This window comes from Dendrobates tinctorius, unplaced genomic scaffold (assembly GCF_039654945.1).
Source record: "Dendrobates tinctorius isolate UK_male_01 unplaced genomic scaffold, ASM3965494v1 ptg000014l, whole genome shotgun sequence".
Lineage (NCBI taxonomy): Eukaryota > Metazoa > Chordata > Amphibia > Anura > Dendrobatidae > Dendrobates > Dendrobates tinctorius.
The window spans coordinates 5,277,799-5,304,022 of NW_027361682.1; the positions used below are offsets into that span (position 1 = coordinate 5,277,799).

Consider the following 26,224-nt stretch of genomic DNA (forward strand, 5'->3'; position numbering starts at 1 on the left):
GGGGGACTGGAGAGCAGCTTGAGAGAACTCAGAGAAGAGGTCTGCAGGGGGCAGGAGATCAAGGATGGATCCTACGTCTTATGTCTGCAGTCTCTCTGAAGCACAGTGAGTGTGATGTTTTATTACACCCTTTGAACTTTCATGCAGCTCCTGCAGGTCACGCTGTCAGTGGAGTGTTCGGCTCCAGCGTCACCCCACCCGTTCAAGCTGCAGCAGTAACTCTCAGTCAGGGTCTCAGACACCAGTATACAGTCATCCTGATCCTGCACTGACTGCTCCTGAGCCTGGCTCCAAGACACCATATATTATGGTATATAAAAGAATTCCATCCATTATTATGTGAGGTCCAGGTATAATCAGTACATATAACACTGTAGGCATGTGCACATAGTATAGTACAGTGGCGGCGAACCTATGGCACACTTGCCAGAGGGGGCACACAGAGCCCTCCTGGTGGGCACGCGTGCCATCTCCTCAAAACTAGCGACCCCACCACTCTCCACAGCTCTCTCATAATCTCCCGGACCCTCATCACTAACGCCGGTGCCGCAGCCACTCTCCTCTGCACTCTCCCATGAGGCCGTGCGCCGTTCCATCAGTCTGCTCACATGTTCATGACAGGGATGGCACGCAGGCTGAGGAGAGTGGCGGCGGCACTATTGCCGAGATGGTGCGCGTGCCCACAGGTAGGACTGATAGATGAAGAGACCAGATCAGCGTTGGAACGGGCAGAGGTGAGTAGTTTTTTTTTTTAATGCAAGGCCATTATACAGTATGGAGCAGTATATGGGGCCATTATACTGTATGCATCATCATGTGGGGCCATTATACAGTATGGAGCAGTATATGAGGCCATTATACTGTATACATCATGTGGAGCCATTATACAGTATGGAGCAGTATATGGGGCCATTATACTGTATGGAGATCTGTGTGGCCATTATACAGTATGGAGCAGTATATGTGGCCATTATACTGTATGCATCATCATGTGGAGCCATTATACAGTATGGAGCAGTATATGGGGCCATTATACTGTATGCATCATCATGTGGAGCCATTATACAGTATGGAGCAATATATGGGGCCATTATACTGTATGCATCATCATGTGGAGCCATTATACAGTATGGAGCAGTATATGGGGCCATTATACTGTATGCATCATCATGTGGAGCCATTATACAGTATGGAGCAATATGTGGGGCCATTATACTGTATGCAGCATCATGTGGGGCCATTATACTGTATGCAGCATCATGTGGGGCCATTATACAGTATGGAGCATCATGTGGAGCCATTATACAGTATGGAGCAGTATATGGGGCCATTATATTGTATGCAGCATCATGTGGAACCATTATACTGTATGGAGCATCATGTGGAGCCATTATACAGTATGGAGCAGTATATGGGGCCATTATATTGTATGCAGCATAATGTGGAGCATTATACAGTATGGAGCATTATGTGGAGCCATTTTACAGTATGGAGCAGTATATGGGGCCATTATATTGTATGCAGCATCATGTGGAGCCATTATACAGTATAGAGCTTCATATGTGGCCATTATACAGTATGGAGCATTGTGTGGCCATTATACAGTATGGAGCATTATGTGTGGCCATTATACAGTCTGGAGCATCATATGTTGCTACTATACAGTATGGAGCATCATATGTGGCCATTATACAGTATGGAGCATCATATGTGGCCATTATACAGTATGGAGCATCATATGTGGCCATTATACAGTATGGAGCATCATATGTGGCCATTATAGAGGATGGAGCATCATGTGGGGCCATTATACAGTATGGAGCATCATATGTGGCCATTATACAGTATGGAGCATCATATGTGGCAATTTTACTTTTGAATAAAAATCCTATCCTTTCTCAAGAACAGACATCCACCGCAGTCGTTGGCTAGTATCATAGGCTTGGAGTGCAGGGCTTACAAGCTCTTTGCTATAGCGCGCTAATGTAGGAGTTGTTTTCTAATCTAAAACTTCAGTATTCCGGTTATATTGCCGTGTTGGCACTTTGTGATAAATAAGTGGGTTTTAGATTGCAGTTTGGGCACTCGGTCTCTAAAATGTTTGCCATCACTGGTATAGCACATCAGTACACACTTTAGTGTATGACTGCAATGTAATAATTGTGTTAGACATCAGACGACTCATGTCTGTAGTCACAGTATATCATACACTAGACTTGGGCAAAGTGCAGCCTAAGGGTATGTTTCCACAGGCCGGAATCCTTCAGGATTTGCTGTGTACAGCCGCAGCGTCCAGATGTTACAGCGTAGTGGAGGGGATTTTATGAAATCCCGTATCCACTATGCGTGCACAGCCGCATCTGGCGGCCCTGCATAACCAGACATGCGTCTTGTCTTTATAGACCACAGCATGTCTATTTTGCGGAGACGCTCTGCTGCATCCAAAGTGCAGGGATTCCGTCCCATGGAAACATACCCTAAGGGCTGAAAACGGTGGTCCACGGGCTACACTTCTATGCCCTCCCAGGCCTGCATCCCTCAGGGTGTAGACAGCGGTGAATACATTGGTGGAGCATTCAATAGAAATACTTGGCACTCAGGAAGTTGCAGTGAAAGAAAGCAAATTATGTTTGGCAATCCTTATTATTATTGACGCTTTGGTCCTATATACGGGCTTTCATCAGAACTGACTGCCTTTTAAGATAAGGATGTTTAGACCGCATGTAGCAGCGCGTTATAGTGCAACGCTTGTCACTAGCTGATGTTGCAATACCACGCAGTGCTACACACGGTATAAAAATCCTTATCTCAAGACGCAGTCAGTTCTGATGAAAGCCCGTATGTAGGACCAAAAGTAAACAATAATAAGGATTTCCAAATGAAATGTGCTTTCTTTCACTGCAAATTCCGGAGTGCCAAGTTTTTGTATTGCATTATCTGTGGGTTGAAACCCTACTTGGGCACCTCATCTCACAACAAGGAGTGCCGTATATCTTTTCAACACAATACATTGATCGAGGGCAGAGCCAACGCCACTTCTTCCACCAATCAATGTGTTCAATAGACAGTAAACGTGATGATGTCACTTCAAAGTGTCTGCTGTGCAAAGACTCTAGGGGAACCTAAGCAAGATGAGTGTGTTTATTTTTTTATGTGTATAAGATGTTCGCCTATATATAGGAGGCTATGTGAGGGCTCATACTGTATATAAGGACATACTGTACATAGAGAGGCTATGTGAGGGCTTATGCTGAGTATAGGGGAATCCCACTCTATATAAGGGGCTATGTAGCTGTTCGTACTGTACATAGAAAAATTATGTGAAGGCTCATACTGTGTCTAGGGGGCTATGTCAGGACTCATACTGTATATAGGGGCTATGTGAGGGCTCATACTGAATATAATTGACTGTGGGGGCTCATACTGTGTATTGGGGCTCATACTGTATATAGAGAGGCTATGTGAGGGCTCATACTGCGTATAAGAGGCTATGTGATAACTCATACTGTAGATAGAGAGGTTATGTGGAGGTTCATTTTGCATATAGGGGCTGTGTGTGGACTCATATTGTATATATTGGAGATGTCAGCATACTTAAAGGGATCCTGTCAGCAGGTTTTTCCCATATAACTTATGACCACCACCTTTCAGCCCCATGTGACAGTGTTATGGAATGCTGTATATATGATGCCCTGTAAAAAAATAGGTTTTATTATACTCACCTACTGGGCAGTCCGGTCTGATGGGCGCCGCTGGTCTTGATCCAGTGCCTCCTCTCTTCTTGCGATGACGTTCTTCTTCCCTGCTTCGTTTGGAGGACATGTCCTATGTCATCCATTTGGTTCTCAACATCGCACTTCTGCACAGGCAGCAGGTACACGTCTATGTGCCTTATCGAGGGCAAAGCACAGTACTGCAATGTGCATGCGCCGATGCTCTTTGGCCTTTCCCCGCACATGTGCAGAACAGCACTTTGCTCTTCCCTCGGCAGGCCTGAACAGAAGCACGATGGGGAACACTGTGTGGATGATGCAGGACGTGTCATCCACATAAAGCAGAGCCCCCACATGACGTTTAATATTATATGATATCATTATTTTATTTTAATATGAATTGTAATTAATATGTTAATAATAATACTGAGAAGAATTCATTTCAGCCTTTTGGTTTGGCCTCCATGAAAGTCGTGGTGTGTCAAGTGGCCCCTCTGAAAAATGATTCGCCCATATTATGTGCAGAGATATAAGATGGTATGTACAGGATAATACGTGACTAATGTAATGTCTGATGTCTGTCTATCACATACCAGTTATGTATTGTCCTGTACAGTGTACTTTATGTAATATACCGTGTGCATAGACATCTGATGTTATATGTAGGTTAAAGTGTGAATAGTATAATATATGATGTCAGTACTCATAGTACAATATACAAGTAACATATTATTCAGTACAAACCATCTGTTACCTGTAATCCTTCCATTAACTTTTTCCCCTAATTCTGTGTAGATGTTAGAGAAGTGTCAGTGTGTTAATCTACTCCCCAAGCGGCATCTTCTCTGGTATCCAGCACCGCTCTGCTTCTCCTCTCAGTGATGTCTTCACTCTTCAGACTCCGGCTCACGCTATGCTTTATGTGACCTAGACGTCTCTTCTCAATGTTAGCCTATGGATCCTCATTGTGAGCCTCACTCTCACACTCCATAGACTTATATTGTAAAATCCACTTAGGCTATGTGCACACGTAGATTTTGGTCCTGCAGATTTTTCCGTGCGGATTTGTAAAAATCCACAGGTAAATTTCAGGTCAAAAGGCCTGTGGTTTAGCCCTGGGTTTATCACCTCTACAATGGAGGAGATGGTAAACCGCAGCGGAATCTGCAGGATTAGAAACCGCAGCAAAACCGTGCGGAAAATTCCGCAGCATGTGCACAGCGGTTTCCATTTTACATAGAGTAAAATAGTACTGTACAAAGCAGCAGATTCTGCTGCGGACCCGCAGGGCCAGAAAAGCTGCGGATCCGTAGCAAAATCCGCAACGTGTGCACATAGCCTTATGGGTCACATAGAACTCAGCGTGACCTGGAGAGTTTGAATAACCGTCAGGTGACTTAGGCTGGAGTCACACACAACCATTAAAAAAATGGTCCCATTCGTTGTATTAAATTGCAGGGACTCCTGCTGACGTCACTGAGGCTGCAGGGAGTCCCCGTAATTTCATACAACGAATTAACCCCTTAAATTAACCCCTACAAGTCCAAAATTTTAACCACAAACCCTCATCTAATTAATAGTGATAGACATAACAAAAAAAACATGAAATGAAATGGTTAACTGTATGTAAACCATGTGTCATTTCATGTCGGGCAGGAGAATAATTATACAAAAGCCGGCAAATGTTTCAGCGGCTATTCTGCTATGAAGAACTGTATGAATTTGTAATATATATATTAATGTGTCTCTATGACATGGATAAATATATATATATACAGGTATGTCTAGATCTATTCATTCTTTATTTAACCGGTCTCTGTGATTTTACTGTATTGGAAGAATTGCTGGCTTAAGGACACCGGGTGCGATTTTATCGCAAGTCACACATCTAGTCCGTTTTTAGTCCCATTTTTTCTCGCCCCCCATAGACTTGTATTGTCGAATCTGATCCGAAAATCGGTGACAATCGCAGCATGCTGCGATTGTCTCGGTCCGAGGATCGGATCCGATCAAAAATCGCATGATGGGAGCTGCCCCATAGAATAACATTGGGACGAATGCAATGCGATTTTTTATCGCATTGCATTCGTCCGATTTACTCGCTAGTGTGACCCCGGCCTCAGAAGAGAAGCGGAGCAAACGCTAGACACAGAAGATGGCCATTAGTGAGTATATCACCACACTGACGCTGCAATAAGTGGGTATATTAGCACACTGAAACTACAGTAAACGAAAATTTACACAGGTTTGGAGAAATTAGTTAATGGCGGCTTCTTCAGCTGGACTATTTTGTCTGTTTCACAATGGATGTGAGTTAATATGAATCAATCAATTCTATGAGGGCAACATGTAATTTCCAAGCCACATGCTTTTTTTTTTCCAACACCGATTTCTGGACTCTAGAAAAATTTCTGCAGTCAGTCTGTGTGTTACGGCAGGTTACTGAATCGTGATAGAGCGCTGTGCACACACTGTCACGATTCCTTTGTATTCCCAGCGTAGTGATGGCAAGTATGAGTTTGCATAGCTATGGTCACGTGCACTGCCATCTAGAGTCTCAGACACCTCTCTGAGTAGCTCACTGATAGAAATGGATGAGAATATAGTCGACATTTGACCACAAATATCCCATCATTACTCCGACTTTATCTTTTTATAGCCTTGTAACCTCTACTCCCTTTATGAATCAGCCACAGGTAAACACAGTAACGATGGGCCGCCGGTAATGGGCCACTGCTGTGTGCTTGTCCCCCAGGCCAAAATTTGCCAGCCAGCCCCTGGACTGCAGGCAGAGATGTGGGCGCTACACACACGGTCATAAGTATTCAGACCCTTTGCTCAGACACTCATATTTAAGTCACATGCTGTCCATTTCCTTGTGATCCTCCTTAAAATGGTTCTACTCCTTCACTGGAGTCCAGCTGTGTTTAATTAAACTGATAGGACTTGATTTGGAAAGACGCACACCTGTCTATATAAGACCTCACAGCTCACAGTGCATGTCAGACCAAATGAGAATCATGAGGTCAAGGGAACTGGCCATGGAGCCAGAACTGTGGCAAGGCACAGATCTGGCCAAGGTTACAAAAGAATTTCTGCAGTACTCAAGGTTCCTAAGAGCACAGTGACCTCCATAATCCTTAAATGGAAGAAATTTGAGACCACCAGAAGCCTTCCTAGACCTGGCCGTCCAGCCAAACTGAGCACTCGTGGGAGGAGAGCCTTGGTGAGAGAGGTAAAGAACCCCAAAATCACTGTGGCTGAGCTCCAGAGATGCAGTAGGAAGATGGGAGTATGTTCCACAAAGTCAACTATCACTGCATCCCTCCACCAGTCAGATCTTTATGGCAGAGTGGCCCAACGGAAGCCTCTCCTCAATGTTGCATCATTCCCAAGAAGACTCATGGCTGTACTAGCTCAAAAGGGAGCTCCTCCTCAATACTGAGCAAAGGGTCGGAATACTTATGACCATGTGATATTTCAGTTTTTCTTTTTTTTATAAATTTGCACAAAATTCTATATTTCTGTTTTTTTTTTTCCTCAGACAAGACTGGATACATTAACCCCTTAACCCCAAAAGCTTTTTTCGGTTTTGCATTTTCGGTTTTCACTCCCCTTCTTTTCAGAGCCATAACGTTTTTATTTTTCCGTCTATATGGCCATGTGCCGGAGCCCACATCAAAGGGAGGGTGTCCGACATTGGCGTACTGTTACACCTGATATCGGAGAGGGGTTAATGAGAAAAAATGAACTTTATCGAATTTGCAAAATGGCTGCAATGAAACAAAGAGTGAAAAATTTAAAGGAGTCTGAATACTTTCTGTACCAACTGTGTGTGGTGTCCATAATACTGTATGGAGTAATATATGGGCAGCACAGTGGCTCAGTGGTTAGCACTGCAGCCTTGCAACATTGGAGTCCTGGGTTTCAAATCCCACCAAGGATAACATGTGCAAGGAGTTTGTATGTTCCGTGTTTGCGTGGGTTTCCTCCGGGTTCTCCGGTTTCCTCCCACACTGAGCCCCAATGGGGACAGTGCCGATAATGTCTGTAAAGCGATATGTAATTAATGGCGCTATATAAATGAGTAAAAAAATAAATATATGGGGCTCATTATTCTGTATGAAGCACTATGTGGCGCCAATAATACTCTATGGAGAACTATACTGTCTGACTGGTTTTAGAATGTACAATAGATATCACTCATAAGAAGTATGTGAAATCTTTGGCATTGTACTATACCTATATTTCTCTGCCATATCTGTGAATTGTGGTATGGGTTAAGGGGCCCACTGAGACTCTTTCGCCAGGGGCCCACGAAAACCTGGAGCCGGCCCTGGTCCAGACCCCACACAGAAACTTCCCCTCATCCAGCACCATGACACCCAGCACAGCAGAGTCCTGCATACACTGAGGCCCCTGATCATGTGACCCCTGACTCCTCCCCTCCTGTGACCTCATCCCAGGTCCTGTGCACACAGAACAGCCATATATGTGGTGTACGGCTCTGCAGGTGGAGGTAGGTGCTGGAGATTCCCCATTACTGGGCGCAAGGGACATTAACCCCCTCAGTGCTGAGCCTGGGATAAATCTCTGTGTGTGCCTATAATGGGACTGTGTGTTATACCGGGGGCAGGACGGGGCCATGACTGGATGTAGTGATCATGTGAAGCCGGTAACAGCTCCGGAGATTTCTTACATGGGATCTTTATGATGTTACATCGTCATCTTCTCCCCATTCAGGTCCCTACAATATCGGATCCTCTCAGTGGAGATCTTCTATATAAGAGAATTCTCCTGAGTGACCCTACAAGGATGGAGAGGGACAGGGACAAGATGGCGGAGAGGATATTACATCTCACCCTAGAGATCCTCTTCCGGCTTACTGGAGAGGTGAGAGATTCTGATGATGTCACATTACATCATTCTTATCTATGGGAATAACAGATGGACAGAACTGGAGAGGTGAGGACTCTGGAAATGTCTGTAGTGAGGTTTATTAATGTCTCTCTCCATAACCAGGATTATACAGTAGTGAAGAAGACCTCTAGTGAGCGCTGTCAGGCCCCTGTGTCTGAGGGATGGGGAAGACCCCTGAGCCCAATCACGGGGCCTCCACCTCACCCCCTGATTCATGAGGACATCAATGTCCAGAAGATCCTAGAACTCACCTACAAGATGATTGAGCTGCTGACTGGAGAGGTGACACTGCTGGGAATGCTGGGACATTATACAGTAACGCTATGGAGGGATCGGGGGATGACGGTGTCATTGTATGTGTCAGGTTCCTATAAGGTGTCAGGATGTCACCGTCTATTTCTCCATGGAGGAGTGGGAGTATTTAGAAGGACACAAAGATCTGTACAAGGACGTCATGATGGAGGTTCCCCAGCCCCTCACATCACCAGGTAATAGACAGGACTAAATACACACGGCCTATAATTATCTGTATGTAAAGAATGAATTCAGTTCCTGTATGTGTTTCCTCCAGTTCTATCCAGTGAGAGGACAACACCAGAGAGATGTCCCCGTCCTCTTCTTCCACAGGACTGTAAACGAGAAGATCCCATTGTTCCTCAGGATCATCAGGTAGATGGAGAGAAGGTGTCATGAGATCTCCCCTGTGCTGTGTAGAAGCTGTGAAGGTCTTCTTTTAAACAACTCATGTCAAAGCATGTCAGGAATTGTCACACTTTGTGCAGTCACATAAATGGCAGCTGAATTCAGCACTAGTGTCTGAATAACATGCCCAAAGCATTTGTCTTTCCTCAACACAAATGGGATTTAATTTGGTTGAGAAGAAAGATTTCAGATGTCCACTTCTGCTGTCAGTATCTCAAGTGGCGATTAATCCGCCCAATAAATCATGAGGTGCGTCATGCTGTGACATCATGAAGTAGCAGGGTCTAGCAAACACTAGAGGTGTGCAGGATGCTGGAACAAGGATGCCCGCTGCATAAGTAAAGACTGCCCTCCTCTTGCTGCACTGAAGGACTGGACCAAGTCAGTGAAAATCTTTTTGCTCAATTCTTGACAGAACAGAAGATGTCCAGTGATTGTGCTATTACTATCGAACAGAAATGAAAAGGAAAATCTTTAGAGAGTTCAAAGAGTGAAAAAACTATGTAGCTTAGCAGAACATTACCTGGTCAGATGAATTTAGATTTCTAGTGCAACTTACTGGAGAATTTCGCATGAGCAGTGTGAATTGATGGAACTTGTCTGTCAGTTGTTGACGTTTCAGGCTGGAGAGGAAGAGTAATGATGTGGGGAATGTTGTTTTGGCACAACCTGGGTCCTCAGATACCTGGGGATTGATGTTTCGACAGTAGATATTATTTAAGTATTGTAACTTGAGTGGTGGTCCGAGGAGAGCCTGGAGGGTGAGCACCTGACTTTTCACTAGAGCCCTTGATAGTGGTATTAGGCTTGGCTCCCAGTGAACACCAGGTGCTACTCCAGGACAGACCATGAACGCATGGCAGCTGACCCCAAAAGGACTGGTTGTTGGAACAGCCCGGGGAGAAAGAACAGCTGAAATAGGCAGGTGCGGACTGGTAGGGCTAGCACGGTAAGTGCTGGTTTGGCTGATATACAGACCAGACGGGCATGGCTGGTGCTGGCAGGTCCGGCTGATACACAGATTGGCACGGAAAATGCAGGTGGGTCTGACTGCTACCCAAGTTGGCAAGGCAAGTGCAGGCGGGTCCGGCTGATACGCAGGCAGGTCCAGCTGATATACAGACTGGCACGGCAGGTGCTGACATATCCGGATGATGTACAGACTGACATGGTAGGTGCTAGCTACTCCCGCTGATGTACAGACTGGCAAGGCAATGTATTGGACACTTTAAGGCGGAGTGCGCAGCTCCTTTAAGAAGGGAGGGAGCGAGTGTCAGCCCTAGGCAAAGTGCTCGGCGATCTTTTCGCCATGGGCGTACCCTGGGCAGTAGCAGAAAATGGAGAAGGAAGAGTGGGACGGGGGCCGCGACAATGAGTGAGTCGGCGTAACTGTGGGGGGAGTGGAGCAATGTGCACGGATGCCGAAGCTGCAAGTATTATATGGGTGTTTGTAATAAGATGCGGGGAACGGTGGCACAGTGGTTAGCACTGCAGCCTTGCAGCGATGGGGTCCTGGGTTCGAATCCCACCAAGATCAACATCTGCAAGGAGTTTGTATGTTCTCCCCGTGTTTGTGTGGGTTTCCTCCGGGCACTCCGGTTTCCTCCCACATTCTAAAGACATACTAATAGGGAATTTAGATTGTGAGCCCCATCGGGGACAGTGATGATGATGTGTGCAAAACTGTAAAGCGCTGCGGAATATGTTAGCGCTATATAAAAATAAAGATTATTATTATAAGATAGCCATTCACTACATGTTTTATACCAGGTGGAGATGAGAGGATAAAGCTGATCATAGACATTAGATGTCTGAATTTTCTCATAGTTTTCTGGTTATGGAGACTGCTGGTTAGAATTAGGACCAGATAGCTGCTGGTCTCTTGTATAAATCCAACCTCCAACCTATGTGATAACTATCTGTTTTAGGTTGTCATTCTAATTACGGATTTTTTTTTTCTTTTTCTTTGATAGTATTTCTTATGATTTCTCCATGTGACTTTGACTATTACAATATGTGTTTTAGGTTAAAGATCTGACTCATATTAATACTACAGAGACATATGTGAGGGGTGATGAGCGACATGAAGATGAGATTCCTACACATAACCGCACAGGTGAGTAGTGACCAGTAAATGCCGAGAAGTCACAGATTCTTCTCAGTCACTTACTTGTTCAATTTTGTGGTGTATATATTGTATACAGTCATGGTTGAACGCAGGGCTGCCACTAGGAATTTCAGGGCCCTATACTGGTAAAATTTTCAAGGCCCCCTTGAGATTCTACCTAGGCTCCACCCCCAGTTCCGCCTCCACCCTAGCTTCGCCTCCACCACACAGGCCCCCTGTCACCCCTAGCCTCCCCCTGGGCCCTGTTGGACGCGGACCCTCAGTCATTACTAGCCTCTGTTGGACGCAGGTCCCCAGTCCCAACTATCCTCCCCCTGGGCCCTCAGTCGCTACTAGCCTCCCCCTGGCCCAGGGGGAGTTTAGTGGTGACTTGGGGCCTGCGTCCAACAAGGCCCAGGAGCCCCCAGTCACCACTCGCCTTCCCTCATCAGCCACACACATGCAATTGCTACCAAACGCAGCCTGCAAGCCACAGTGAGCCAGCTGAAGCCTCTTCTCACTGGAAAGACTCGCCCTGCTCGCATGCAGCCTGCAGCGTCAGCCTGCGCTTCTGGTCTGCCTGCCACCTCCGCCTGCTTGTCCGGTTCGTGTTCGCCCACACGTGGCACACCGCACGCTGCTCTCCGGAATGAGGAAGTTCGAGCAGCGTGTGCATGTGACATCACACGTCAGGACCATGATGCACCCGGGCCGCACCTTAAAGGTACAGTGCCCATTTCCATTCGCCAGATGCATTAACAACACTGTAAGTGTATCTGTAAATCACCACAGTGCTGTTATGGATCGGGCGTTCAGCAGCTTGCCTTGAAGAAAATGTCCAGGGGCCCGATGAGCCAGGCTGCCTTTTTTTTGCATCTGATCACCAGGCCCCATACAGTAGTAAGGGCAGTAATGCCATGATGGCGGCCCTGTGAAAGTGTTGGCACCCTTGAAACTGTTTCAGAAAATTTATTATTTCTCTCAGAAAATGATTGCAATTACACATGTTTATTTCCTTTGTGGGTATTGGAACAACACAAACAAACAAATAGACAATTGGACATCATTTCACACAAAACCCCAACAGTTGGCAGGACAAAATTGTGGGTAAACAACTTTGTTTCAAACATGTGATGCCCGTTCAAACTCACCTGTAGGAAGTAACAGGTGTGGGCAATATGAAAATTGCACCTGAAGCCAGATAAAAAGGGAAAAATTTGAATCTTTGCTTGTGTACTACACTAAGCATGGAGAACAGAAACAGCAGAAGAGAACTGTCTGAAGACTTGAAAACCAAAATTTTTGAAAAATATCAATAATCTCAAGGTTACAAGTCCATCTCCAGAGATCTTGATGATCCTTTGTCCACAGTACGCATCATAATTTAAAAGTTTACAAACCATGGCACTGTACCTAATCTCCCTGGACTTGAATGGCAGGGAAAATTGAAGAAAGGGAGCAACGCAGGATAGTCCAGATAGTGGATAAATAGCCGTATTCAGGTTCCAAAGAAATTTAAGCTTTCCTACAGGCTCAGGGTGCCTGACCGTCAGCGCGAACTGTACATTTGAATGAAATGCATTGGCAGGAGACCCAGGAGGACCGTGCTGCTGATACAGACATACATTAGCTAGACTGCAGTTTGCCAAAATGTACGTGAGTAAAACAAAATCCTTCTTGGAAAACGGCTTATGGACAGATAAGACCAAGATAGAGCTTCTTGTAAAGGACATCATTCTACTGTTACCAAAAATGGAATGAGGCTTGCAAAGAAAATAACACAGCACCTACAGTCAAATATAGTAGAGGTTCAAAGATGTTTTGGGGTTGAACTGCTGCCTCTGGTACCGGGTGCATTGACTATGTGCTAGTCATCATGAAATCTGAACATTACCAAAGGATTCTGGGTAGCAATGCAGTGCCCAGTGTCATAAAGCTGGATTTGTGTCCTAGGTCCTGGGCCTTCCAGCAGGACACTGACCCCAAACATACTTCAAGAAGCACCCAGAAATGAATGGAAACAAAGTACCAGAGACTTCCGAAGTGGCAAGCAATGAGTCTGGATCTATACCTTGTTGAAGACCTGTGAAAAGATATTAAAATTGCTGTTGAGAGAAAGCATCCTTCAAATATGAAAGACATGGAGCAGTTTGCAAAAGAAGAGTGGTACAAAATTCCAGTTGAGAAGTGTAAGAAGTTTGTTGATGGTTGTAAGAAGCGATTTATTGTAGTTATTTATTCCAAAGGGTATGCAACCAAATATTAAGATGAGGGGGCGAACAATTTTATCAGGCCCATTTTTGGAGTTTTGTGTGAAATTATGTCCAATTTGCCTTTTTTTACTCTGTTTTTTTTTGTATTGTTCCAATACACACGAAGGAAATAAAAAGGTGTATAACCAAATGTGTAATTGCAATAATTTAAAAAATTTTCTGGGAAAAATTGTTGGAATATGTTTGGTGCAACAGCTCCATTCCTGTCTGAGTGTTTGGTTGCTAGATTTATATGCTGTTCATAAAGTTAATAAAAAAAACTCCCAAAGGATCACACAGGGAAATCATGTGACTGTATTTCCTGTTTTCCTGTGTCTGTAGGAGAGAAGCAGCCTCCTGTAAATGATGCACAGATAGAGACACACAAATGATTTATGCCTGCTCTATTAAGCTTATCATATATTGTTCCTGTTTGTTCCTGAATAAAGAAGCTCTGTTGTCACACGCTTGGAGAGTATCCTGAATAATCCGCTGCCAACAGGTTACGGGCCCAGAGTAACGTAGCAACAGAAGCCAAAAGCAAAAGCAGCACAGGGCAACAGAGAAGATGTCCACTAGCAGCAATCCTGTCAAGTTCTCAGTACCAAGTCTCACTAACCAGAACTACCAGTCCTGGAAATTCAAGGTGAAGATGCTGCTCATAAGAGAAGGTACATGGAAATATACTCAGGAACAAGTGCCTCATCCATTACCAGATGATTGGCTAGAGAAGAATCAGGGAGATCGTGCTTTGTGCTTTCTAAGTGTAGATGGTAATCAGATTGTGCATATATGCAAGTGTGCTACTGCAAAGGAGATGTGGGATGATTTACAGAAAGTGCGTGAAAGATCAAATCTCAGCAATAAGCTTTATCTCATGAGAAAGCTTTATCAGTCTAAGCTAAGTGATGGACCGAATATGCAGGACTATATAAGAAACACCCTAGAGATTGTGGAGCGTCTCAGGGGTATTGAAGAAGAAATTAAAGATTTTCATGTTGCTGCACTTCTATTAAGTGGTCTTCCAGAAAGTTATGACACACTCGTGACTGCACTAGACGCACGGCCAGATGATGAGCTGACACGAGTATGCTAAAGGCAAACTTGTGGATGAATTCAAAAGAAAAACACAGCATGTAAGTAGCAGTATTGAATCCAGAGCAGAAACAGCATTAAAGACACAGTATTTCCCTAAATATAAGAACAATCTAAGGCTGATATCACATTTGCGTTTCGGTGTGTAGCGTATGATCCGCATGCATCATGCGTACAGATCTTTAAGATGGTGTACGCAGTGATATGCAGGAACGTGCGTTTGCATGCTTTCGCATGTGCATGCATACGCATGCGTCGTTTGGCGGTGCGCGTCGAACGCAAAATGTTGCATTTTTTGAGGCTTCAAAAATCCATCAACTATGCGCAGGCACGCGCATGCCGATGAGTGCGTCAAAACAATGCATTACTGTCTATGGGAACGCATTGGAACGTAAGGACATGCATACGCATGCGTTCGAAAACCATGCGTGCTTCAGACAGAACATGTCCAGAAAGTTGTTTTCAGCCACACCTCCAACAAGCTCCATCACAGCATCAGTGGCAGAATCCGCCAGCACCTTTCCCAACATCACAAGGACTTGGATGCCAGTCTTTTCACCAAGTGACCTATCCACCACCACAACCACCGCTGAATATTAGGACTGTTTCAACAGTACAGAGCTACACCATGCAGCCGAGTGCAGCAGCCCAGCCTTCCACTTCCACCATGCAGCTGAGTGCAGCAGCCCAGCCTTCCACTTCCACCACGCAGCCGAGTTCAGCACCCCAGGAACAGGAAAAAAATCGCCGAGGAACCAGCAAAGCGAAGGCCAGGAAAAGAAAAGTAGCGACAAAACATAATTCACACCCTCACCTCTGAATGTGTCTGTTTCCAAGTCTCTCCCCACCTTCCCTTTGTTCTATCCAATCCAATGTGTCAATCCCTTCCAACTTGTATTCCACTCCTAATGTGTCCTCCCCAACCACTCCTAGCCTACATTCACAGCCCGACACCCCCCAGGTCCACAATGTATCCCGCAGATCCCAAAAGTAAAGCACCTTTTTTTTCTTTTTTGTTATTTATTTGTTATTGACTGGGGGAGGAATTCTTCATGCAGAACGTCACATAAAGCACGGCAGATGTCTCCAACAATCCCAGAAAGCGTGGACACTCCAATTCAGAATTGAAAATGTAGAGATGATAAGGTCTCTAGCGCCTGCGCAGAGAGATCCTGCATGTTGGGAGCTCAGCTCACTAGACACTGCCAAGGGAGGAACCAGGAGGAGGGGAAGATAGATGCTCACTGTGCAGGCGCCAGATACCCAGCCCCACAGTGTGAATACATCAAAACACACAGCGGGGCGGGATCTGGGGCCTCGCGGCGGAAAGCATTACATGAAGGCATGATGTCAGTTCCTGAGCAGCGTGCACAGCGCATGCCCGAGAAATGTTGGCAGAGCACAGGCGCCAGTCATGTAAGGAGCAGAAGAGGGGGCGCAACAACGCAAGAGGGGGATGATAGATTGCTCTATGACGCTGGACACCGGGGGAGAAAACACACCTCCCGGACACACGAGTTATGGCGGGGAATTTATAAAAGTCTGTATTTCAGCGTTACTAGGGATCAAAAACATAAAAGCCACTTTCACAGAATACAGCCTTAGTGCTGCTCCTGTAGGTGGCTCTTTTACTTAAAAACGCCCTGGGGGGGTTGACAGGTTACCTTTAAAAGGAAAATGTCCAGAAAATCCTTTCCTAAAATAAGCACCACAGATCTGCACTGCCACTGGTTCTGATACATACAGATGTATGTGGTCCAATGAGTGTTCAAACTCCTAGCAAGAAGAGATATTTTCTCACATTTATTGATTATTACTCCAGATATACAGTCGCCTACCTGCTTCACAGTAAGGCCTGCTTCATAGTCAGGATGAAGTTTCACGGAAACTTGAAGAATATCTTTCTGTATTGTTTAACAAATTTTGAAGAATGCCAAAAGCCCTGCGTGCAGATAATGGAACCGAATATACAAGTGGTAAGGTGCAAACCATTTTGAAAAAGGATGGAATTGTGTTCCAGACAACCATTCCATACAACCCAGAACAAAATGGCATTGCAGAGAGAGAGAACCGTGCTCTTTGTGAACGTGGAAGTATGTTGTTTGATGCAAATCTATCTACAATTTATTGGGGAGAAGCCATCATGACAGCTTGCTATCTCCAAAACAGACTACCAGATAAAGCCACAAATAAAACTCCATATGAGCTATGGAACTGCGAGAAGGCTAACCTGAAGCACCTCAGGATATTTGAAAGCAAAACATTTATGTATGTTCCAAAAGAAAAATGTTCCAAGTGGGAATCACATGCAAAGCAAGGAGTCCTGGTGGGCTATAGCAAAACTCAAAAGGGATACAGAATCCTGCACCCAAAGACCAACACAGTAACAATCAGCAGAAATGTAGCAATTCTATGAAGTTACACCAGTTATTCAACCTAAGAAGCAAGAACAAGAATCTCAATCACCAAACCCAGATGCCGAAATGGAAAACACTGAAGTGTGGATAAGCTCTGAAGCCACCCAGGAAGACACAGAAGAACCAAGTCAACCTCCATTCAGAGGATCAGAAAGGTCAAACAAAGGTATCCCACCTAGATGCCTTTCTTCAAAACACTTCCTGAACCAGAGCCACAGTCATGGCAAGAGATGCAAAAACAGCCTGTCCACGAGAAGCAGAAGTGGATAAATGCCGCTAATGAAGAGATGGAGTACCTTCACCAACTCCAGATATGGGAGCTTACTGAGCTACCACAAGGAAAAAGAGCTATCCGATGTAAGTGGGTCTTCAAAAACAAATATGACTCAAAAGGTAAAGTTCACTGGTTTAAGGCAACATTGGTCGCAAAAGGGTACTCGTAAAAATATGGTGAAGATTATGATGCTACATTTTCTCCAGTTGCGAAGCAAGCCACATCCAGAACTTTAAGGTCCATAGCTGCATTTCAACAGATGACAGTGAGACATTTTGACATCCAAACAGCCTTCCTACATGGTGACATTGAAGAAGAGTTGTACATGAACCAACCCAAGAGATATATTAAAAAGGGTGAAGAGCACCTTGTTTTTAAATTGCAAAAATCTCTCCATGAACTTAAGCAGTCGGCAAGAGCTTGAAACTCGAAAATGAGAAAAGTTTTTATGGATGAAGGATTTAAAAGATCTCAAGCTGATCCATGTTTGTATACGAACAATGTAGCGAAGGAGTGGATGTATGTTCTCCTATATGTAACGATGTGATCATGTCTCATCAAGATGAAAAATAAATTGCAAAGCAAGGTGAAATTCTCAACCAACACTTTTGAGACTAAGGACCTTGGAAATGTGACATATTATTTGGGAATTCAAATCCAGAGAGAGGAAGATGGGAGTTTTCTTCTCAACCAAAGTTCTAAAATTTCCGCAATACTAAACCAGTTTGGTATGTCAGAAGCCCAAGGTGCGTCAACACCAATGAATCCATCCTACTTAAAGTTGGAAGGAGAAGATTTGCTACCCAGCAATGAAAGTTACAGACAAGCAGTGGGGGCACTTCTGTACATAGCAACCACAACTCGTTCGGATATCAAAGCCACAGTTGGAATTCTCTGCCTTCATGTAAGCAAGCCACGCCAAAGAGACTGGAATGCAATTAAGAGAATTCTTCAGTATCTTAAAGAAACTCAAAGGCTAAATCTTAAGATATCTGCATCAGGAGATCTCATTCTCAGAGGTTATGTGGATGCAAATTGGGCTGGAGATTCAGGGGATCGGAAATCAACAAGTGGTTACTTGTACAAGTTAAAAGAAAATTCAATTTCTTGGTCCAGCAGAAAACAAATGTCAACACATTATCTTCTACAGAAGCAGTATATATGTCTGCTGCTTATGCAAGTCAAGAAGTAATTTGGTTGAAACAACTTTTGGAAGATTTCGGCATGCCATTAGCGCAACCAACAGTTATCTATGATGACAACCAAGGATGCATTAAACTTGCCAGCAGTGAGAAGATTAGAACAAGGGCTAAGCACATTGATGTAAAACATCACCACTTATGTGACTTAGTGGAAAGTGATGTACTTGAGTTTGTTTATTGCGAGTCTGGCAGGATGATAGCTAATGGTATGACAAAGCCATTATCAAGAGCCAAGTTTGTGGACTTCAGAACAGCAATGGAACTAACAGGATAAATAGTTGTTGAGTGGGGGTGTCGGAATATGTTTGGTGCAACAAATCTATTCCTGTCTGTGTTCAGTTGCTAGATTTGTTTGCTGTTCATAGAGGTAAAAATAACTCCCCGAGGCTCACACAGGGAGAGCATGTGACTGTATTTCCTGTTTTCCTTTGTGTATGAGAGAAGCAGCCTGCTGTAGATGATGCACAAATAGAGACATACAAATGATTTATTCCTGATCTATTAAGCTTATCATATATTGTTCCTATTTGTTCCTGAATAAAGAAGCTTTGTTGTCAAACGCTTGGAGAGAATCCTGAATAATCCGCTGCCAACAAAAATGCTTCATTTTCTGGAACAATATCAAGGTGGCCAACAACTTCAGCCATGACTGTATATGTTTTTATTAGCACATGATTATGGGCAAAGTTTCAATGGCCAATTAACTGACTTGGCACTACATCATAGAAAGTATTATACATAAAACATCACTTACTGTATATTAAACATCTTTAAAAGTGAATATGAAAACAAATATATCTGGCCAAAAAATGTTCTTCTGGACACAACCAAGAAACATCGGGTCTGTGCTTGCCCTAATGAACAGCTGTAGTGCCCACAAATGGCGCCCCTGCTGTTGAGAAATTGCGGGCGATTGTTCAGACCAAACATATAGTACCAAATGTCTATGCACCAAATAAAGGGGTGTGTAAATTAGTAGGTTACGCTAATAATCTGTATATAGAACAGATGGATTCAAATATATACAAAGATATTACACTATAATTTTGTATAAAGAAAAAATATAAATGTATTGTAGTCATGTACTCTATTCCATAGACACAAAATACACACACTTAATATGATGATAAGGTGCATTAACATACCCAGTCCCGGTTTCAAAAATTGCCTCTATATTTAATTACAGAGACCCATACTAATGTGCAGGTGTAACCCCAAATAGTGTATTACGGTATATATTTTTAGATATGAATTAATCAATATACATATCTCAAATAATTTTCAGGTTTGCATTAGTAAAAAGACCCAAGTATGTACAATTCTCGACCCGTTTTCCCTCATCAGGAGAACATACTTTTATTTTCATTAGAAGAAGAGCAGTATGCAAAACCAAGGAATAACTTAAAGATGTATCAGCCCTTTAGAGAGTCAGGTTGCGGTCAGGGGGAGCGGTGTACATACTGTACATACATGCTTGCCAGCCAGAACGATATCCCCTCAACTGTTGCATGTGCGTGAGAAGTTCCTTAAGGTGTGAGTTGCAAATGCATTCCATCACCTGCCTGCACATTGGTTTTTGTTCAGCCACTACAGACATTAACTCTTATTCTGCTAGCAGATGTGTCCCCAGGGTCCTGTATTATTCACGACAGGTCTTCCATTTATTAATCAGATCTTTTACATTTATTTTAGTTACCAGCTAGACTGCTCATACTACTATTTAGCTAGGCAATAATTCAGTACTTAAAAGTGCCATGTTCTCATTAAATATTTTACTGGTATGATTGAAAAATCGATTTTGGCCATAACATATTATGGTCAGTGGGCCCATGGCGGGCCTTTTTAACAAATGAACAAACACATGGTATCAGGGTTAGATGGAAAGTGTCAAAGTGAAGCAACCAAATTGAAGCTGATTATTCAGACCCCAGGCCTCAAATCCCCATCTGGTAAATGAACTTGGCCTCTTTTTGTAATATCTTACGGTCCCAATCCTCAACAGAGGTTCCAGCTCACCAGCCTTGCAGTGTAATCCTCTTATAGGCACACGGGCACATGAGCTTGTCAAATGTTAGCTGTTAAAAGATATCTGCCACTCTGTGAGCAGAATAAAATATTCAAATGTATTGCAGGGACATAAATATGGATAAGACAGCTCGATCAGCAATACCAACGCGTTTCAACAAGAAAGTGTTTTACATGAAACATGATAAACACCTTCTGGTCGAAACACGTTGGTTTTACTGACTGGGTTCTCTTGTATATATTTATGTTCCTGCAATAAATTTGAAAATTTTAGTCCACTCACAGAATGCCGAATTTCTTTTCACATTCATTAAGATTAATGTATACAACACCATTCTTAATGAATCTGGGCCATTGTGTTCTGGCCATATGGAAATATGATTGCTGCAGCCAATCACTGATCACAGCTGGTATCAATGACTGGCTGAAGCAGTCGCATGTTTGGCCAGAAGTGGAACTATGGAACCTGGAGCATTACCTGGACAACATTGGAAGAGAAGCGTCAGTGAATCTATAAAGCGAGTATGCCTTATTTTTTTAATCTATGCTGGACTAAAAAAATGTTCATATTAACGTTTTTGATTCTATATTACCCTCTCTTCTCAAAATGAAAATAAAGAGATATAAATCAAATAAAGCGAAACATATTTAAGATATCTGCATCTGTGAAAGTGAAATGTTTCAAAATTTAACATTATTCAAAAACTAAAGAAAAAAATGCTATAATAATAATAATAATTTCATTTTTGGCAGATGACTGTGTGAGGACCTCAGAAGAACGTATGATATTTTCAGATGTTAAAGCAGATGTCCGTAGTATCACACCAGATACACATGAAGAGTGTGCCATTATCCAAGACATAGCTCCGGCCCTTCACAATGAAGATTTTTCACTTTATCTTTTTCAGCAGGTTCTTTCTACTAATTTATCACCAACTATTAAGAAAAATAAAAATGTTAAAAGAGTTAGTAAACATCAAAGAGCTCAAACAAGAAAAAAGGCATTTTCATGTTTGGAATGTGGGAAATGTTGTTCTCGGAAAGCTGATCTTGCTAAACACCAGAGAACTCACACAGGAGAGAAGCCATTTTTATGTGCAGAATGTGGAAAATGCTTTGCAGACAAATCAAATCTTGCTAAACATCAAATTATTCACACAGGGGAGAATTTATTGTCATGTCCAGAATGTGGGAAATGTTGTTCTCACAGCTATCTTGCTAGACATCAGAAAACACACACGCAGCAGAAACCATTTGCATGTTCAGAATGTGAGAAATGTTTTTATGAGAAAACAAATTTGGTTGCACATCAGAGAATTCACACAGGGGAGAATGCATTTTCATGTTTAGAATGTGGGAAATATTTTCAAAATAAATCACATCTCGTTACTCATCAAAGAAGTCACACAGGGGAGAAGCCATTTTCATGTTCAGAATGTGGGAAATGTTTTACATCTAAATCAAATCTTGTTAAGCATCAGAGAATTCACACAGGGGAGAAGCCATTTTCATGTTCAGAATGTGGGAAATGTTTTAAACGGAAATCACATCTTGTTATACATCTGAAAACTCACACAAGGGAGAAGCCAATTTCATGTACAGAATGTGGAAAATATTTTACATCTAAATCAAGTCTTTTTAGGCATCAGAGAATTCACATTAGAGAGTAACCATTTTCTTGTTTGTAATGTAGGAAATGTTTTAACCAAAAATCATTTTTTGTTGCAGAACAGAAAATTCATGTAGGGAAATAGCCATCTTTTTTTTAATCATTTTATTGACAAAATATGCAATGTACAAAAATTGGTTACAGGCAAAGTAAAATCACATGTCATAGAAGAGAAATGGAAAGAAACAAAGCATTTAATGATGATTAAGAAATAAACTAAATTAGCACTAAACATTTGTTATCAAAAAGCAAATACTGTAGAATCTAAATAACTCATGTATACTCTGAATATGCAACTTGTTTGTCATCCATCTTGTAATGCGTTGGACCTTCATAGGCCTTATGAACCACAGCAACTTTGCATGAATTGAAATGCTGTAATACTTGCCCATGCAAACAGGATCACTTGTTGCAGATGCTGCGAAAATGCTACTACTATCGACTGGAGTAATTTATTTTTTCCTTAGACACCAATGGCACCAGAACTTCTCATTTCCTGTTATAGCTTGTTTGTGTTAAGGACTAGTGATGAGCGAGTATACTCATTGAGCATGCTCAGGTGTCCTTTGAGTATTTTGGCGTGCTCGGAGATTTAGTTTTCGACGTCTCAGCTGCATGATTTGCGACTCGCAGACAGGCTGAATACATGTGGGAATTCCCTAACAAACAGGCATTCCTCACATGTATTGAAGCTGTCTACAAGTCGCAAGTCATGCAGCTGAGACGGCAAAAACTAAATCTCCAAGCACGCCAAAGTACTCGGAGGACATCCGAGCAACGAATATACTCGCTCATCACTATTAAGGACCATTGAATTTTGTCTTTGAGCATAGTAGTCGAAGCATTAGTGATGCTTTTGGCTGCAAATTTTTCAATTTTCTTGGATGTGCACTTCCTGTTCCTCAGAATGATTGATTTTTAAAGGGGTAGTCTGGGCTTTTTAATTATTTATTATTAATTAATTAATAAGCAACTCCTTAATATTGATGGGTTTACTACATTTACTCCTATATGGCAAAACCCAAAGTTGCCGGAAATATTCAGGTTAGACACCTTTAGCCCCTGGCGAGAAGCAGAGATCCTATTTACAGTATAGATCTACTTCAGTTGGATGGAGTCTTTAAAAGTTTTCAGCAGTTAAGAGATGAATTCCAGCTACCACATAAGTGCTTTTTTCAGTACCTTCAATTGAGACACGCATGACATAAACAGGAGTCCCTTTTTCCGCTTAGAACCCATACTCATTTATTATTTTCTATGGTTGGGAACCAGGGTTGTGTCGCTGGTGCAATTCCTAGATTTTATTAGCTACTCCTTGCCCAGGTTATAGATAAACATCTGTTGAAGCTTAAAGAGAAATGGGAGCAGATGTTGGGGTAATTGACAATGAGCGTTGGGATGACATATTATCCTCGATTCCTCAGCTGTCCACTAGTGAGGCACAAAAGCTGTCACAGATGTATCTGCTGCATCGTGTATACAGGACTCCCAAATTTCTGCATACAATTGGAGTAAGAGAGGATGACTTGTGTCTGAGATGCGGTTTGGGACCTGCCGATTAGCTAAATATGTTTTGGTCATGTGGTTCCATCGGGAAATTCTGGACCCAAGTCATAGACCACATTAACAAGGTGTTTAGGGTTGTGATTCCTACGCATCCTCTGGTTTGCATCTTGGTATTGGTGGACGGGGTTGCTGAAGATGCAAACATAAGGTTGACACTTAAAAGAACGTTATATCAAGCCAGGAAAACAACAGCAGCAAACTGGTTAGACAGGGCGCCACCTACGTTTAGGAAATTTATGTAAAAAATGAATCTAATGCTACGTCTGGAAGGAGTATATCTAAAGAGGAGAGCCCTGCATAAATTCTGTAAAATATGGGAGTACTGGAAATTTTACTAAGGCTTGGATATTGTGTCCTTACTTGGGGGTGCAGGGTAATATTATTACTTGTGTCGAGCGAGATATGTCTGATTAAGGTCCTTGAAGTGATGCATATAAAATCTGTTTCCATAATACCCTTTCTGTTTCAGGTGAAAACTAAAGAACTTGGAGACTTGGGACTTAACTTTCATAATGTTTATTTGCACATGAGTGTACAGATTGCCGTATTCAGCTTAAATATGTTGTTTAGCATAATGAGATACTTTCTAATTGCTATGTTCTCCGGAACAAGGAGGGGACAAGGGGGTTGGATATGTGTTGTCTTTTGTTGTATGTTAAAAAATTCAATAAAAATTTTATCTGATTTTAAAATTTTTTAAAAAAAGTATTTGTGTGTAACGAGACTCCAGAATGCTGACAGTTTGCGGTATACTCAATGTTCGCATTCTGCACCGTTGTCTACATACCATACTTCTGTATGTGACCAGTCTCACTCCTGATTTTGAAGGATTCTGTCACTAGTCTTTTCCTGTCTGGAGACAAGTCATAACGTCACAACTGATGTCACGCCTAGGCTCCAGCTGACCCGCCACCTGGCTGCTCTGCTCTCTCTTTGCAAATTCTGGAGGTCAGTCAGTCTCTCCAGTCTCCTGATGATGTGAGATGATTTCCTACACAAAGTTGATCAATGGCTCCACGACTTTTACCTGTATTGTTGAACATGCTGCTGCAGGAGCAGATCTGGCCCTGCAGGTGAAGGAAAGGAAACAGGAGTCAGGCATGGTAAGGAAGCAAGTAAAGAGGTGAAGCATATAGGAGACACAGCTGTATAGGAAGGAAAAGGAGAACAGAGCAGGAAAGAGACCTAGTGGGCCAACAGACCGGGTATTTATTGAATGAGGAGTGGGCACTGATGCTATGTTGTGATTATGGGCAGGGGCACAGGAAAAAGGTGGGGATAATTTTGTACTATGGAGCAGTTAAACATCCAAAACCTACAAAAGACAAAATTAGAAAAGCCACGCTGTAATTAAAGAAATAAAAAGCAAAAGTGCATTAAAGTAATTCAGAGTTCTTAGTAATACTGTATTTGATCAAATATAGCATAAAAGTTTCCCCACCATCGACAAGGTGACTGTGATCGGGGCGGTCCTACACTGCCTAATATTAAAAACCTTATCATGTGTCAAAGTTGACATCAGTGTGTGAATAAGGGCAGACAAGGACCGGGTCCCAACCAGTGGTCACCAGTCAGGAGAAGCCTTTAAATACAATTTCCAGCTCAGGAGAGGGAGGCCACACCCCAGGTTGCTCAGAATGCAAAAATACAAAAAAAAATTGAACTTGGTTTGAGTTGGTACACATGCAGCATATAAACGCAGTTAAACATGTAGAGATGTTTTATTGTAGGTTTTCCTATTGACACATCTTGCAGATGAAGCCTAACAATTATAAAAGCTAGTAATTATCACAGTGGGGATGTCAATATATTATCTGCCAAAAAGGTATGTGCACGACATCTGTAGTGAAAGTTTAAAGTAATCTAATATGGGAGTGACATGCATCTAATTAGTGAGTGATGTGCATGTAACATGTATCTGATGTGTGAATGGCATGTATCTAATTAGTGAGTGATGTGCATGTAACATGTATCTGATGTGTGAATGGCATGTATCTAATTAGTGAGAGATGTGCATGTAACATGTATCTGATGTGTGAATGGCATGTATCTAATTAGTGAGTGATGTGCATGTAACATGTATCTGATGTGTGAATGGCATGTATCTAATTAGTGAGAGATGTGCATGCAACATGTATCTGATGTGTGAATGGCATGTATCTAATTAGTGAGTGATGTGCATGTAACATGTATCTGATGTGTTACATGTATCTAATGGGTGAGTAATGTGTGAGTGACATGTATGTTATGTGTAAGTGACATGAATCTAATGAGTGTTGTGT

The 26,224-nt window shown here is 42.7% G+C and overlaps 1 protein-coding gene across 1 annotated transcript; it reads left to right on the plus strand.

The window, feature by feature from the left end:
• Positions 1–8,225: 8,225 nt before the first annotated feature.
• LOC141073891 (uncharacterized) lies at positions 8,226–22,728 on the plus strand. Its single transcript, XM_073561431.1, has 6 exons — positions 8,226–8,606; positions 8,736–8,915; positions 8,998–9,121; positions 9,205–9,302; positions 11,361–11,451; positions 21,461–22,728. Exons 1-6 carry the CDS (start codon positions 8,424–8,426, stop codon positions 22,375–22,377), a joined length of 1,593 nt encoding a protein of 530 aa, XP_073417532.1. The 5' UTR covers positions 8,226–8,423; the 3' UTR covers positions 22,378–22,728.
• Positions 22,729–26,224: the final 3,496 nt, after the last annotated feature.